The 15,857-nt window shown below is 43.7% G+C and overlaps 1 protein-coding gene across 2 annotated transcripts; it reads right to left on the bottom strand.

Moving 5' to 3' along the window:
* On the bottom strand, window positions 1–15,576 carry dspa (desmoplakin a). Of its 2 annotated transcripts, none has more exons than XM_047588886.1 (24): window positions 15,191–15,576; window positions 14,252–14,336; window positions 13,978–14,096; window positions 13,598–13,739; window positions 12,106–12,231; window positions 11,909–11,968; window positions 11,637–11,804; window positions 11,450–11,554; window positions 11,275–11,370; window positions 11,061–11,186; window positions 10,687–10,839; window positions 10,260–10,414; window positions 10,003–10,129; window positions 9,670–9,856; window positions 9,065–9,327; window positions 8,777–8,958; window positions 8,546–8,684; window positions 7,900–8,093; window positions 7,599–7,761; window positions 7,270–7,353; window positions 7,070–7,177; window positions 6,161–6,259; window positions 4,169–5,983; window positions 1–3,746 (listed from the first exon to the last, which is right to left on the bottom strand). In XM_047588886.1, exons 1-24 carry the CDS (start codon window positions 15,430–15,432, stop codon window positions 534–536), a joined length of 8,151 nt encoding a protein of 2,716 aa, XP_047444842.1. In that variant the 5' UTR covers window positions 15,433–15,576; the 3' UTR covers window positions 1–533. The 2 variants fall into 2 exon arrangements, with proteins under 2 accessions (XP_047444842.1, XP_047444843.1); XM_047588887.1 differs by having other exon boundaries at window positions 5,486–5,983; window positions 15,191–15,572.
* Window positions 15,577–15,857: the final 281 nt, after the last annotated feature.

The raw sequence follows: 15,857 nt of genomic DNA on the forward strand, positions 1-15,857 counted from the left end.
GTCAATCAACATGACTGCTTTATTTGTAATTACGAAAGTGTAACATTACAATGGCAATGGCAAATTTTCATGGTTGATGATTATATTGTCAAACAAAAAAACATGAAACAGTGTTTGCGATTATCAAAAAATGTTCTTTAAAGATGAAAAACATATATGAATCAATAAACTAACAAGCTAAAAATCTGAAGCTACGCTGAACCTGAAGTCAACAGACATTTAAAACAGCAAAATGTTTAATTTGAAGAAAGCCATATATTATGAGCTATTACAAATATAGTCATTTGTTATGTATGTCATAAAAAGTCTAAATAGTACTCAACATGAAACACTTGATTTTCAAAAACCACAAACAACCATAATACATTTATATGAATTCAGAAGCTGATTAGTTACAAACCCTCAATTATCTTGTAAATAGCAGAAAACATTCAAAAAAAAGCAGAGTTAAGGTACTGAAACTGCACAGAAACTGCCAGTGAAAACTAGTGTAACTTTTTTATTTTATTTCTTTATTTCTTTAATCTTGTGCACTAAAACTGATTGGTGGTGCTGCTGGAAGAGAAGCTGTAGGAGAAAGTAGAGGAGTAGTCCACACTGCCTCTACGAGAGCCACTCCTGGAGCCAGTGCGGGAGCCAGCCCTGGACCCAGAACGAGAGCTTGGGTTAGAGACGTTGTAAGGGCTGCTGATTCCCTTGGTGGATATGGAGGTGGCCTGCAGCATCTTCATGCCATTGCTTTCCTCCACCATGCAGCTATCCATTGCTTCTTTATATGAGATCTTCAGTTTAGTCTTGGGACATGTCAGGTTCTTCTGGTGGTTCCGAGTGTCTTGAAGCTTTTGGGCGCCCTGGCCATCTAGCCAGCCTCTGCGGATAGCCTCTTCAATGGTGATGCGTCTCCCAGTCTCAGGCTCTATCAGGCCACCTGTTAGGTACTGAAACTCCAGAAATCTCTGGCCAGCCTCATAAGGAAGCCATGTCTCCTTTACTGCCTCTGCTGCAGACATCTTTCTTTTGATCTTCACGTCCTCAAAACCGACATAAGCTTTCTGGGCAGCTTTCAGCTTAGTGGCCATGTTGTCATCAATGATGCTCTGATGGACAGCCTCCTGTAGTGTCAGTCTATCACCAGTAGCGGGGTTGATGATACCTCCTGTGCAGGCCTGGGCCTCCAGCAACCTCTGTGCTGTAATAGCGTCAACTATGCCTCTTCTCTGCCCTTCAGGAATAGTTATTTTTTCCAAAGTCTCCGTGTCAAATATGGCGGCCACAGGGCTCTGGTCATCAAACAGCTCAGCGGGAGAGACTGTAATAGAAATACTGTTGAAGCGTTTACGGACGGTTGGAGAAGATGGTGTGGCGTGAGTGGGGCTGCTGCAGGTGACTACGTCATCTACATTGCTGGCTGCAATGTTTATCTCAGCGCTGTTGCTTTTGCTTGTAATTTCGTCAGCTAACTGGGTCAAGGTTAGTGTTCCAGCCCGATACTGATCCAAGGCCTTTTGGTTAATGATACCACGATCCATGCAGTCCTGAATGTCATACTGGGTTCCAGTTTTCCTGTCCACTATCACCAAGCGTGCAGAACCATCTGACCCTGTGACAGTTATTTCCTCCCACTCACACTCCTGTTCTGACAAGTCCAGGAAAGTGTCATAGTCGATCAGCTCCCGGTGATACGCCTCCCTCACTGACATCTCAAGCCCCGTGTCTGGGTCCACAATCACAACCCGCCTCTTGCGGAGGACATTGGTGCGGCTCTCCTGTGACTTCTGGGGCTTCCTCTTGTCTCTGATTGGCAGGAGTATGAGGCCTGTTTTTTCATCAGTGATGCACCTGTCCTTCAGCTGAAGATATGTCAGGTTCTCCTTGGTGTTAGGGTCAAAGAACCCCTTTGTGTCATCACCTTCATAAGTTAAAATGTCATTCATCTCCTCATCGAAGTATCCTCTTTTATAGGCCATAGCTACATCAATACGGTGGCTTTCTTTGGGGTCAATGATGCCACCGCTGGCAATCTGAGCCTCAAGTAGTCGGATTCCATGGCCTTTTTCGATAAGATCTTTCTCAATGGCCTGGAAGAGGGAGATTGTCTTTCCTGTGGATGGGTCTTTGTATCCAGTTACTGCTTTCTCTGCGGACAGCAACTTATTTTTGAACTCCTTCCCTATCAGGGCTCTCTTAGATGCGTCCTCCACCGTCAAGAAGACATTGTTTACTGGGTCAACAATGAAGCCCGAAGCAGCTTGAGCCTCAAGAAGCTCCAGGGTGGTTCCTCTCATGAGCAGACCTTCCTTCATTGCCTGATAGAAAGGCATTATTCTGTCATTAGCCTCATCATAGATCCCTGCAATACAGGTAGAGCCGTAGAGGTAGGACTTCAGCCTCTCTTCAATTTCTCTGCTGGTGAGTTTGCCCTGGTTGAGCTTCTGCAAGTCAGTTTCATCCAGAAGTCCAGAGTTGACGAGCTCTGTGACAGCGACCTGACCACGGAGACCCTTCACTGTCATTGACTTTTCTGGACCACGGAGCAAAAGCAAGCCAGACACAGGGTCCACTGCGCACTTCTTCCGAAGGTTGGCATAACTTATTTTCTCTCCTGTTGCTGGATCCAGGTAGCAGGCGGGTTTTTTGTTCAAAGCCCTGTAGAGCTCCTCATCAATAAGATTGCGATCTAAGGCCAGATCTTTTGGAAGGAACACACTCAGGACTGGATCCAAAATGCCTCCAACAGACTCCTGAGCCTGAAGCAAGCGGATGGCTGTCTCTTTGTCTATGCGGCCCTGCTTACATGCCTGGCCCACAGATAACAGTTTGCCACTGTATGGATCTTTGAATCCTGTGCTGGCTGCTTCAGCTGTAACCAAGGTATCTCTGTCTTCTGTGTCTACAATCCCTCTTGAACAAGCAGTGTCTACAGGCATCTTCTCATTAAATGTAGGGTCTATTATGTAGCCGGTTGCTGCTTGAGCTTCCAAGAGCTTGAGAGCGCTCTCTGGGCTGAGGAAGTCCTTGTTTTTGGCTTCAGTGAAGGGCATTTTCCCTTGACTACCACTTGTCATGCCAGCAATGATGCCAGTTCCCTTCAGACTAAGCTGGATGTCCACAGCTACCTCATCCACTGTCTTAGTTCCCTGAAGGAGCTTGTCTAGAGTAGATTTGCTGATTATACCACAGTCACAGAGCTGGTGAGCTGTAACTTTGCGGCGCACCCCATCAAAAACAAGCTTGGACGGATCAACTGTTAGGACCTTCTCATCTGTCTGAGTCTGTCTACATAGCGTGCTGGGCCTCTGCTGTAGTCTCTGTATCTCTCTCAGCAGGGAATCTCTCTTTAGAGTCAGTTCTGACACCTCCTTTTCTGAGCACAACAGACGGTTTTTGTACCTGTCCTCAACACTCTTCAGCTCTCTCGTGAGCCTCTCAATCTCATTCTTGAGGGACAGCCTCTCTCGGGAAGCCATGTCCCGGTCCGATTCAGATTGCCTAATCTGGTTTGCTGTCAGCTCATACTGACTCTTTATGGAGGTTAACTCCTTATAGATGGAATTTTTTTCATCCTGTAGCCGCTGTTTGTTGCGAAGCTCGGTCTCTAGTGTGAGCTTGATGCGGGTGAGCTCCTCTTCTAGCCGCTGCTGACGGTTCTTGTCCTGCTCAAGAAGTTTAATCTTGGTTACCAAACTATCCTTCTCCAGCAGCAGCTCACTGTATTTACTTTGGGAATCATGCACCATCATGGATGTCTGTGGAGAGGTAAAAGGAGACATTATTATATACACAAAAATATTATTTCACAAAAGTAGTATAAAATATCAACATTTGAAATTGAAATTGCATTCATTTGTCAGTAAACAAAATGTTTTCCAGAATGTGAGGACATAGTGATTAATTAATGTTATAGTTATTACAATAGGAGTAAAGTTGTGTGATGATCTCTGAATTAGTGAGAAGTAATATGACATGCAATGGCATGCATTTCAAAGCAAAAGCATTTGTAGTAGGTCTCATGCAAAACTCTAAACCAAAGGATAAATACATAATCTGGAGAACTATAGCAAATACAGCAATCAGGTTCAGTCTTTACACACACATAATTGATAATGCAAGCAGTAGTATAAATTAGTGGAAATATGTGGAGGTAATCCTTCAGTACAATTAAAAATACCTCAATTGACTGCTTTTGGATTTTGTCTATTTCCAATTTAAGCTTTTCTCTCTCCTTGGTCAGGTCATTGATGAGACCCTGGAGCTCCGCTGTCCTCTTTGTGCTAGACTGAAGCTGGACATGCAAGGCTGAGATCTGAGCGGCATTTTCTCCATCAATGTTGTCTTTGCTAGATCTCAGCTCATCTCTCTCCTGTCTAACTGTTCTCAGCTCCTCCTCCAACTTCAACCTCTCCTTTGTCAGGTTCTGGGTCAGAGTCTTCAGGCGTTCAATCTCAGTAGTGTATTCATTAAGCTGGCGGCTTTTCTCCTCAATGGTCTTGTACAGGCTTTCGTTACGTTGGTTGAGTTCGTAAATTCTGTTGACTTCCTGCTGAAGCTTCTGCTTCAGCGTCTTCACTTCAGCTGTAGCCACTGCCAATTCCTCCTTGGTGGCTTTATGATCCCTCAGGCTCTTGTCCAGGGCCTCCTGGAGAGCCCTGAGGTCCTGCTCATACTTCCTCCCAGTAGTGGAAGCCTCTAGCTGAACAGATTTCAGTGTGGTAATTGTGGTGGTGTGCTCTCTGCAGATTTGCCCCATCCTCTCCAACTCAGCTTCTATTCTCTTTCTACGAGTGAACTCTTCCTGTGCTGCCTTTTTTTGTTTTTCCAACTCAGCTTCCATTCCATCCAGAGAGCACTGAAGGTCCCGGATACGACTCTGAAGCCTGGCTGAGTTCTGCTCAGCCTTTGATTTCTCACTGGTCTGTTTCTCCAGCTCCACACGGGTGATGTGGATCTCCTGCTCAGACACTTTAAGCTTGTTAATTGTCTCCAGGTAGGCAGAGTTCTTTGATTTTAGTTCTGCCTCAGCTTGTTTCAGGTGATTGAGTTCCAGTTCCAAGGCTCTCCTCTTTTTCCCTTCTTCCTCCAGGTTGAATGTTAGCATGCTGATTTGCCTGGACTTTTCCTGATTGCTCTTGGTGGCTTCCTTTAATTTGAGCTCATCCTCATCTCTCTGCTGGTTAAGTGATCTCAGCTGCACCTCTAGCTCACTGCGCACCCTTGACTCTTGTACCACAGATGCCCTCTGCTGGTTGGCCTCCTGCTCTGCCCTGCATTTCTGCTCTTCTGTGTGTGCAATCGACATCCTCAGTCTCCTTAGCTCCTCCTCAAGGTCTCTCTTTTCAGCAGCGAGCCTGTCAATGTGCAGCTTCAGTTCTGCTGTGTCTTCCTCTTTCTGTTGTGAGGCCTTTAGGATCGTGGTCTTGGTAACGTGGATCTCTGTCTCGTATGTCTGCTTAAGTTGATTAATCTCCTGGGTACACTGTGTTCTTACCTTTGAGATCTCTGATTCTGCATTTCGTCGACGTGCCGCCTCATCTTCTAGCTGTATTTTCATCCTTTCCAGTTCACGTTCCTTGTCCTTCACTGCCTTTTCTAAGTCGATCTTGGCCCAGTTGAGCTCTTCCAGTTCTTTCTGTCTGCGGCGAACAGCACCCTCATACTCTTCTTGCTGGCTGGTGTAGCGCTCTTCAGCCAGCCTTCTTTTCCTCTTTTCCTCCTCCAGCTGGTATTTGATGCGGGTCAGTTGTTCATGAAGGTCTTGAAGCTGACTGTGAGTGCTGTCCAGGTTCTCCTTGGCAGCATTAGCTTGTATTACGGTGGTTCGCTTCACTTCCTCCATAGAAATTAATTGGTCTTGTGACTGAGCGAGGTCCAGCTTGTAGCGGGCCAGAGTGTCCTCCAGAGACTTGTTTTTTAGGCTACGATCCTGAATGTCATCCTTCAGACGCCTCAGTTCCTCTTCCAGCATCTCAATCCTTGTGTTCCTTATCTGAGGAGAGCAACAACAATGTCAGTCACCTTAGACATACCCTACCATTGAAATAATAAAGGATTATTTTATCTTTGTTCATTTATCCTTCTTTATCTCCCTGTTTACTTCCATTACTTGCATCTTTGGATTTGCAGAATGTTCTCTTAAATGAGATCATCCAAATCCGGTAGCTACCTTCAGCTCTTCCATGTTCTTCAGCAGCTCCCCAAGAAACTTGTAGTAGTCGCTAGAGCGAGTAAGTAGCTCTATGTATCTCGCCTGGAGGTCACCCGCCTGATGGAGTTAAAATGAATGGATGAATACTGATGTCAAGCAGTCAAGTATGAATTGTATTCCAGTTATATCTTTAAATGACACATACAAATTAAAAGATATAAACACAATTTGAACCTTGTAATGTAATGGTGCATTCTATTTAACTCGGAGGGTGGAATTCGGCACTGGGAATGATGTCACAACTGAGTTATTGGTATTCCAGTTACAGAAGTTGGAAAACTAGATGGTTGCGTCCTTGCAATCGCTTGCCATTTTTTAAAATAATTTTTCAGGTGAAATTTATAATACCTTAAATATAAAATATAAAAGTTTTAATTGTTTAGAATGTTGAAAAAAATACACTATTAATCACAGTTTGCCATGATGGTGTTTTGCACTGCCAGGCTATTGTTTTTACCTATCGTTAGTGCGACATGGGCTTGTAGTTCTAACACATGAAAAAATTACACTGTAACAGTATTTCAACATGTGAATGTGGGAAAATACCGTCTGTACGACCAATTTTAATGCAACAAAAACTAATCAGAAGTGTTAATAAACGAAATATTACAGGACCCTCTAACTGCTGTTTACACACGGGGCGGCCATCTTGGTAACTCATCTCGAGGGTAGTGAGTACTCTATGACTTTCTGAGTAGAAAATACGAATTCGAGTGGCATTCCAGTTGAAAATTCCAATCTTGGAACTTGAACTTGGAAATTCCAAGTTCTGAGTTAAAATGGAACGCACCATAAACCCTCATAATGTGTAATAAAAAAATGTGAAATGTTTTAATGTGCAAATGAAAGTGACATAATGACTCGTACCTCATTTCTGACCACAGAAGCAGGGGACTGCAGCATAGTTCTCTTGAAGGGAATATTAAGCAGGGTTTCCAGGCCTGAAGTGTAGGAAGCCAGCTGCAACTCGTAATCCTTTAAAACACACGATTTAAACATTTATTTTTTTAACCGTACTTGGGACGCCGTGGCTTGAAACTTTGCACATAAACTGGGCGAACACCAACCTTTATTGACGCAGCGCAGGCGTTTGCGTTTTTCTGCACATGCTCAACGCTGTCCTTCTTTCCTTTAATTTCATTGTGAAGTACCTGTGCAGTAAGGAAATAGGTTCATTCATTAAATTCATTGATTCAATCCGTATGTACATGATCTGATACTTTAGTAGAGAAGACTTTTAATGAGATTATGAGTTGTTCTTTATGTTCTTCATCTCAAATTTCAATTTCAAGATCCAAGGAACTAATTATATTTTGAAACAATACAGCCGCTCCACGTATGCTCAGTAATATAGTTAGTGATAACAATGTGCTGAAGGAAACAAGGAAAGACGTGCCTTCTGCTGGTTGAGGTGATCCATTAGAGTCTGGATGTCGTTGAGCTTGACCATCTGAAGCGTATCCTGGCGGTTCCTGGCATTGTCTATCCACTGACTCAGGGAAGTGCTGGTCTGCTGATAATCTTTCAGCTGTGCCTCCTGCTTCTCCAAGTCCCACATTCTGAGGAAAGAGCGAGAGGAAGAGGAAGGGATGAACAGATATTCTTACCAGTTGTTATTCTAACCCGTTGTTGGTAACAGCTATGACAAATTAGGACATGGGTACATGTGCATGTATATATTGACTGTCCCACTGTACCTGCTATCGATCTGGGTTTGGATGCGATGCCAGCGGTCGCTCAACTGGCCCACCAGTTCTGAATATTTGGATAAAGCTACATCACACTTGTGTAACGGATCAGAGATTTGACCGTTCCAGTGCAAGGCTTTTGACAGGTCAGACTCCATAGATGTCAGCAAGTCTCTTCTTTGGTCCAGATCACTCTTCATTTGCTTTAAATTAAAATCACAAAAAAGGTCAGTTACAATTTAACCAAGCTGTATACTCTATATAATGTTGATCATGATATGAATCTCATACTTATACACATTGACAAATAATTAATTCAAACTTGGAAATTTACATCTGGTTCATTAACTGTGAATCTTCACTCAAACTCAGACCTTTAAAAGTAATTGGTAATATTCTTTTTCAAATGTGGAGAGTACGATTTACTGTATATCTTTGAATAAAGACAGCAATTACGCAATATCAAATTATGTAAATAATGTTAGTTGAAGAGTATATTATTACAGGCACCTGATATTTGTATAGTACCTGAGTAATAAAATGATTCAGAGTAATTGTATGTACATAGGGCTGGGTAACCACACAATACTGAATAGGAGAATTGAATTTGGAAAAGGGAGAAGAGACAACAGTTTGAAATAAATATATGCCGCACCTTCAGTGTGTGCCGATAGTTTTCCAACTCTCGAAGGTCCAGAGAGCTGGTCTCCTTCTCTGTCAGCCGGGCCTCGTGTACTTTAATGATATCCTCGGCCTGGTAAATGCTGTGGAGCAGGGCCTTAAGTGCAGACAGCCTGTTGCAGACAGACAGTCAATCCAACAGTTCAGTGGTCAAACCTTATGTTGTGCATAATTTACTCAGATGTGTGACACTACAATGACGTACCTCTGTAGGTAGGCTGAGTAGAGACCCTGCAGTCCTCCCAGTTTCTGGTTGATGATATCCAGTTCGGAGCGGAGATACTTGGCTTGTTCGCTGTCTGCGGGTATCCCCTCCAGCTGCTTGATGATCTTTTCTCTTATGCGCAAGTACTCATCATGAATACAGTCCAAATCTTGATGAACCGCCTAAAAAAACACATTTGAAGTCATTTTTAATTTAATAAAGCCTAAAGAAGAAATTCATCTTTGGTGTTCATGAAATAAATATTTAGTTTTCTTGTCATAAACCGACCTGCAGCTTCTGAATGTGCACCGAGCACTCGTGCACACTGTTCTCTCCCAGTGGAATGTGGAGATGAGTGGTGAGGTCGGACTCGGCCAGCTCCAGCTTGCGTCGGAGTTCTTGCAGGCTGCTGAGCAGTGTGAGGCTCAGGGTAGAACTGGTTGAGGGAACCTGTTGACTGTTTTTGGTGACAGTGACCTTGGTGACCTTGGTAGTCTTGCTGGTTTCTGGCTTTTGGGGTTCAGGCTTCTCCTCTTCGTCACATTTATTGTCTGTAGGAAAATTAGGAAAATATAAATAAATGGCGGAAACAATGGCACTATGTCCATTGTACAAGTCATCATCCATATGTACGATTTCTGCATCAAGGCACCATGTGGAAACCATAAATTAGCAGGCCATGTGACATAATCTGGACTCTCTATTAAGAGGTCCAGGAAGACATGGGCAACATATTTGTATCTTATTTAAATTCTAAATTAAACTCTGCTAGTGTGTTGAAACCAATTGAGAGCACACCAAGCGAACTGTCATTTAAAATCCAAAAGGTTTAGCATGAATACATATGGACTGTTACACCACTAACATTTCAGGACAATATTTTTTATACTCACTGTAAGCAGGAAGCTGAACAATCAGTGTATCATAGTGGTTTTGGGCTTTGTCAAAGTGGCCCTGGATGACTCTCTTGTCCTCTTCCCCGAACAGTTCAGACCCTTGGCTGTTGCGCTGGAAGTCTTGGTAGTGGGTCTCCAGTCTTTTGATGATGCTGCGGTACTCCTCGGGTCGCATCTTGGACAGCTGCCAGACAATTGAGATTGGGTTAGGGTGAGGAAAAGACACTGGAGCTGCGATTCAGGAGAGACGCAAACTGCGGCCACTGGAATCAAATTCAGCAACAATTCATTTTTAAAAGTAAAATTACAATGCCATCTGTGGCACCTTACCATACTGAGAGTGAGAGAGTTGATGTAGTTGATGTCTTTGAGGCAGTACTGCCACGAGATGAGACTCTTGATGTTGATGTAGAGCTGATTCCAAATGCCCATGATGGCATCATAATACTGCTCATTTCTAGGCAAAGAAAACACGAATATGAATCACAGAAGACACTAATAATGATAGTGATGACAATTTAAAACAGTAATGAGAATGCTGTTGTAGGTTCAATCTACTTTCTGTCCAATCACTGAATGTTTCTCACTTGTTGGCAAGCCCGATGCTGAGAGGGTTTGGTGGTGGGATGATCAGGCACACAGATGGAATCATCATGTCGAGGCCCCCGGGTCCTGTCACCAGCCACTTGCTGCGTTGTGAGTTGTCCTTCAGGATGCCCTCGTTGTCTTTTAATATACCTTTCTGAAAAACCCGAAAGCAACACCGAATTGAGATTGGTTTACAATTCTGCACCAGATCTGCATGTAGGCTGCATACTCTGCTACAAACGCTAATCGTCTAGCTGTACACTGGTAATAAAATGAGAGAAACCGTTTCCGGTATGTGGTAAACAGGAAGAAGAAAGAGGCAGATTTTGTTTGTGCTTGTCTGGCCACTGAGAGACGTGGACGTGGCATAAATCTAGCTTCATACTGTGTGTGTGTGTCCTTATAGAGAGAGCAATCATATCATACCTGGTCTTGTTTAAAGTCACACAAGGCCTTGACTATGACCGGGGTGCTGCTCTTCTCCTCAGGGTTGCGGGGTCTCAGCCTGACAATGGACTTAGACTTGCTCACCAGACTCTGAACCTGCCTCTTATTATCCATAATGCGCTCTTTTGCTTTCTGAAAAAGAACAAACAAACCAAACACAAATGCTCTTAACGGAACTTAAAATCTAATGTTTGTTTGTTTTGCCATCTAAAGTTTGAAACTTCACAAGGAAATACAAAAGCATTCCACAGAGTCGCTTAATCCAGTCTAACTGGCTCCCCAGACATGGTAATCATTAGCACCCATGTCACTCAACAGAACAAAGTGAATGTGTTGCAGTTTGCAGATGATACCTCCAGGTTTTTCAGGAGCTCATTGAGGTTCTCCAGTGGGGTGTTCTTGTCACAAATGAATTTGCTCCGGATCACCTCGTGCTCCTTCTGCAGCTTTGCGTAGGTCTCATTGGCCTCCTTGAAGAACTGAAGAGGAATGGTTTTGGTCAGTGTTCATGTCAAACTCTGCAAGGAACTATTTCCACAAGACTTAGAGAGAGGACTGAGGACTTACCTGGCTGTAGGCAGCATTCTCCTTCAAGTGGATGTGGATGCACTTAGTAATCTGGAGAAGCCAGCTCCACTGGGTCTGTAAGGTGTCCATGTAGGCCTGCAGGCGCACACACACGGCATGAGTACAAAACTAATGGATCATGTGCAACATGAGAGAGCAAACCAGACCTACTTACGTCAATCTTATCTGAGGCGGGATGGTTGTTGTTCACGAGGTGGTCTGCTTTCACCTTCAGCTTGTTTAGCTCCTTCTCCTTCTCCTCCAGATCCCTCATCAGCCTCTGTAAAACAGTGAAGTTAAGGATTAAAAAAGGCTAAGCTGTGGACTTAAAAAAAAAAAAGAGTTCATCAAGAGATTCTTACTGAGTAGTTCTCTTGTTTCCTGGGGATATACTGGTCAATGTTCTTGTCTCCCCAGTCGAACACAAGCTCCTCCTCCTCTCTCTCGTTCACCCACATGATGGCACGGGAGATCTCCTCGATGATCTTCTGGAGGTCACGCAGCTGCTCCAAGCGACCGTGGGACATTTTCTGCGACGGACGCAAGGCAAATTTACTTTTGGAGCAAAAACAAAACCAAACCAACAACACAGGTAATTAACAGGTAATGGTTTTGAGAGAACAATTGTGTCTACCTGCAGGCTGTCCCATTCTTGTTCCACCATGGCGAGGTTGTACTTGTCAGACCTTGAATTCTACAAAAAAAAAAAATAATAATAATTATGAATAATATTACCAAAGTCATAGAGGATATTGCTCCATATAAACAATAAAGTAAAACAGAGACTAAGAAGACCAGCAAAGAACAGTAGCAGAGAAATGGAAAGCCTACCAAATCATCTCTGGCACGATCGACCTCTTGGCTCCTCTGGATCGTGCTGTGGTACTTTCTGTGGTTCGCGATTTGGTTTTCAATGGTGGCAGAATCATCTCCCCATGGAGCTGTCTCGATCATGCGCTGTAATACGCAAAATGTCAGTTTACTACCTCCTGAATCACAAGAGCTGCTTAAAACAACTGTACTGTCAAAGTCAACTTAAGGGGAATCGAATATTTGCAGAATGACACCGTGAAGAAGATATTTACTGTGAGTGTATAAACACTACATTTTATATGATTGGTTGAAAATAAAGATAAGAACTACACACAGTATTCCTAAATCTCAACAGGTATGTCATTTTCCTCTTTGGCCTCCAGGTGTCAGTATACTCTCACTGTATCCGTTGTCAAGCTGGAAACTATTCCAACAATTCCCCCCCCTGTTCACAGGCCTCAGCTTTGATAGGAGCTCCGCCAGCAAACAAACGTCGACCAGCCCCTGTTCTTTACTTGCATTTTTTCCCTCTCTCTTCTCTACCAGGGCTTTTGTTCTCTCGCCACTCCCTTTCAGTTCCTGAACACTTGACTGAAGATACAAGAGCAACATTCAGCAACACTGTCGACTAAAGTCTGGCAGGGAAAAGGCCATACTTATTTGGCATAATGGCAGCAAGTGTAATCAAGTGTAATCAGCTGTCCCGTCCTTGAGAAGACAGAAAAAAAAAGACAAAGACAAGAAAATGAAAATGGGGTGTGGCGGTGGGGGCAGGGGGTGAACGGATGGCGAAATACTGAAGGGTGAGGTTGAAAGTGGTGACAGAATGACAGGGTGTGTTTTTTTTTGCCGTGTGGGGGAGTGAAGAGAGTAGAAGGGCGTTTTCCTCATAAGAATGTGAGAGAGCAGCTCGAACTGCCCCGTCCCATAACAACACAGTGGAAAGTGTCAGATATCACACTCCTTTACTTCGTCTTCCTTTTTTTTTTTTTTTTCTTGACTGCACGGCTCCTTTATGATGACCACTACCTCCCACTTCCTACCTTCCCCTCTCCCCATTGTTTCAGTCCTTCTGCAGCCCCTCTTAGCCTCTTTCCAGCCGAGGATCAGGTTTTGGCAGCGAGTCCAGATGGTTTCGGTTACAGGAGGAGGTCAGCGTGAGCGATAGCGTTAAGTGCACCCCCTGCGCTGTCTACCTTTGCATGGAAAAACGGTGCACGCTAGTGCATCCGTACGGGCCTTATAGGTGTGCGCACGCAGGTAAAACCGTTCAGCGCGGACAAACAAATTACCAGACAGCAGTGGAAGATGCTGTCTCTAACTGTATCATTTGAGAATACTGCTGCCAATTCAATTAACTGTTCAAGTATTATAATGAGAAGGTGTCATTGCTGAATGTTTTATAAGGAGTTTTCTTTGGATCAGAGATCACTGAATTACGTCATATCGCTCATACTTGCTGTGGGGTTGTTTTTTTTTCACAATCTTTTCCAAAATACACTGAGCTCACCTTCTGTTGAGCAATCCAGGCCATGGCGTCATTAAATATCCGTCCTCCCTCGAAAGAGGTCACGCTCGCTCTGTTCCGTCTGATAGTAGCGCTGGCAACTTGCTGTTGGATGCCAACGTACATCTGCTGTAACTGATCAAAGCTGTAGGGACGTACAAAAAAAAAAAGACTTTCAAAAGAGCACCGGTGGGCAGACACAGTGGACTATGTGCGGTACAAAATGACACCCATGTCTTGCTCTGCAGCCTCATGCGCCGGCATTCACCTACATTAGCGAGGGAGAAAACACAAATATACGCACGCGGCCCTGCAAATGCAAATAAAAACATGCAAATGCTGCACACAGCAGTGCACCTGTTGAAATTTTTTTTTTGTCTTACCTTTTGTCAAAGTCGTTGGGTATGCGCATCTGCTGCAGCTCTATGATACAGATTTTCAACTGGTCCATGCTCTCTGCAGCCATCATCAAACACTTCTCCACTTCTATCATTGGACCCCCCTACGAAAACCACACAGGACACACACTGTAGCTCCAGCAAAAAAACCTTAAACCAATGTACTTTCAGCCAAATTAAGCAGACCTTTACTGATCAGTCGACTAATTGTTTTCCTACTGTCTACAATTAATTACTGTAGCATGCACAGTGCACTTACATTCTGGAGAATCATCTTTGCTTTGTGCAGGAACTCCTGACACTGGCTCCTCAGGGCAAAAGCCTTCTGCTGAATAGCATGTGCACTACACACGAAAACAAACAAACACGGATATTAACAAATAAATAAATAAAAAGGTACGCCTACACATGCACATATGCGATGTTGCATGGTTGAAGTCATTTTTTTTTTATTGAGAAGTTCTTCACTACAGTCTATAAGGGCTTTACACAAAACACAAAACAGTGCTGTTGTTGTTTTCTTTGAATGAAAATACATTTAGTTTTAGCCTTAGTTAATATGTTACTAAGTTGCTATGGGTGCTTGTAAATCATCTGTGGTTTTCTCAGAAAGTGAATGAGAAAAAGTTTCTTCAAAAATAAAAAATCAGAAGCATAGCAACCAAAACAAAGTAGTTCAAATCTCCCCCTTTTAAAAAATAAATAAATAAATGTTTACCCCAACTCTATTTGTTCCTTCATGTTTATTTTGTTAAGTCTGACTATGAGCTGTGGGTCACCTGGGTCGCTAGGACAAGAAGTAGTACTGTATCCACCATTCACTTCATACTGACAATATCATAACAGTGAATGAAATATGGAGGTCCAAGAGTGTGCAAGTATATTAAGACAGACATTATAGCAGCAGTTGGGTCACACGGAGACACAATGATTGAAACACGTTAGGTGGAGGCCTTACACCCACCTCGATAAGTCATGCCAGGCCTAAAACAATTAAGCTGTGCCCACAGTATTGCTTATAAAAATCAAATATGAACTTGCAATGTCTTTACTGAGCCCACTTGGGCTCGTATCATGTGTGTTTAACGCTTTTTGGACACGAAGCCTGAGCGAATTCGTGGTTTCAATTCAGATTCTTAGGTGTTTGTTGAGACATTAAAAATCATTTAAAGCCAACAGGTGACTTTAAAGCGCTTACCTCATTCCACCACCTCCGCCTCCACCCATGCTGACTTGGACCTTCTGTCCTCCCATACCCCCGCCGTGCATCGAGCTCCTGGAGAAGGTGTTGTAGGAGTATCCGACGTCTCCAGCCTGAAAATCCCCCTGGAAGCCGTTTCCACCGGCGTACATTTCGTTTCTGAAAGTCGACAAATCCGGTCGGGAATTGCTTCTCTGGCCCATCGTGGCCAGTTTCGATGTGGATCCGTACATGCTCATGTTGTTTTATGTTGTAAGAAAGTTTAAAACATTAAAGTTCGTTCTCTGCTCTCTCTGCTGTCCGGACTGCGGACAGACCGTGCGCCTCTCCCCGCCCCGTCTCCTGTTGCGCAGATAATGGCTCTGCTGTGAATAGACGGAAGCTGAGGGCTTTTGGAGAGAAACCACACCTTGCTGTATTTACGAAACAGTGTGGGAAGCTCGGAGCAGAGGCCTGCAAAATGCTTTTCAAAGCTGTGTTGCAATAACACTGTTCGGATGAATTGTGATGAGTAACATCGGGAAAACTGTCAACTTGTGTGACAGCATTAACGAGCTGCTTTCAAACACACTAACATACTTTAGGTCCAGCCCAAATAAAGTTAGTCACCAAGTCTATATTGAAATCTCATGGATGTGCCTCTAGTCTGTAGTGGTGTTGATCT

The sequence above is a fragment of the Mugil cephalus genome, chromosome 7 (genome assembly GCF_022458985.1).
Source record: "Mugil cephalus isolate CIBA_MC_2020 chromosome 7, CIBA_Mcephalus_1.1, whole genome shotgun sequence".
Classification (NCBI taxonomy): Eukaryota; Metazoa; Chordata; class Actinopteri; order Mugiliformes; family Mugilidae; genus Mugil; species Mugil cephalus.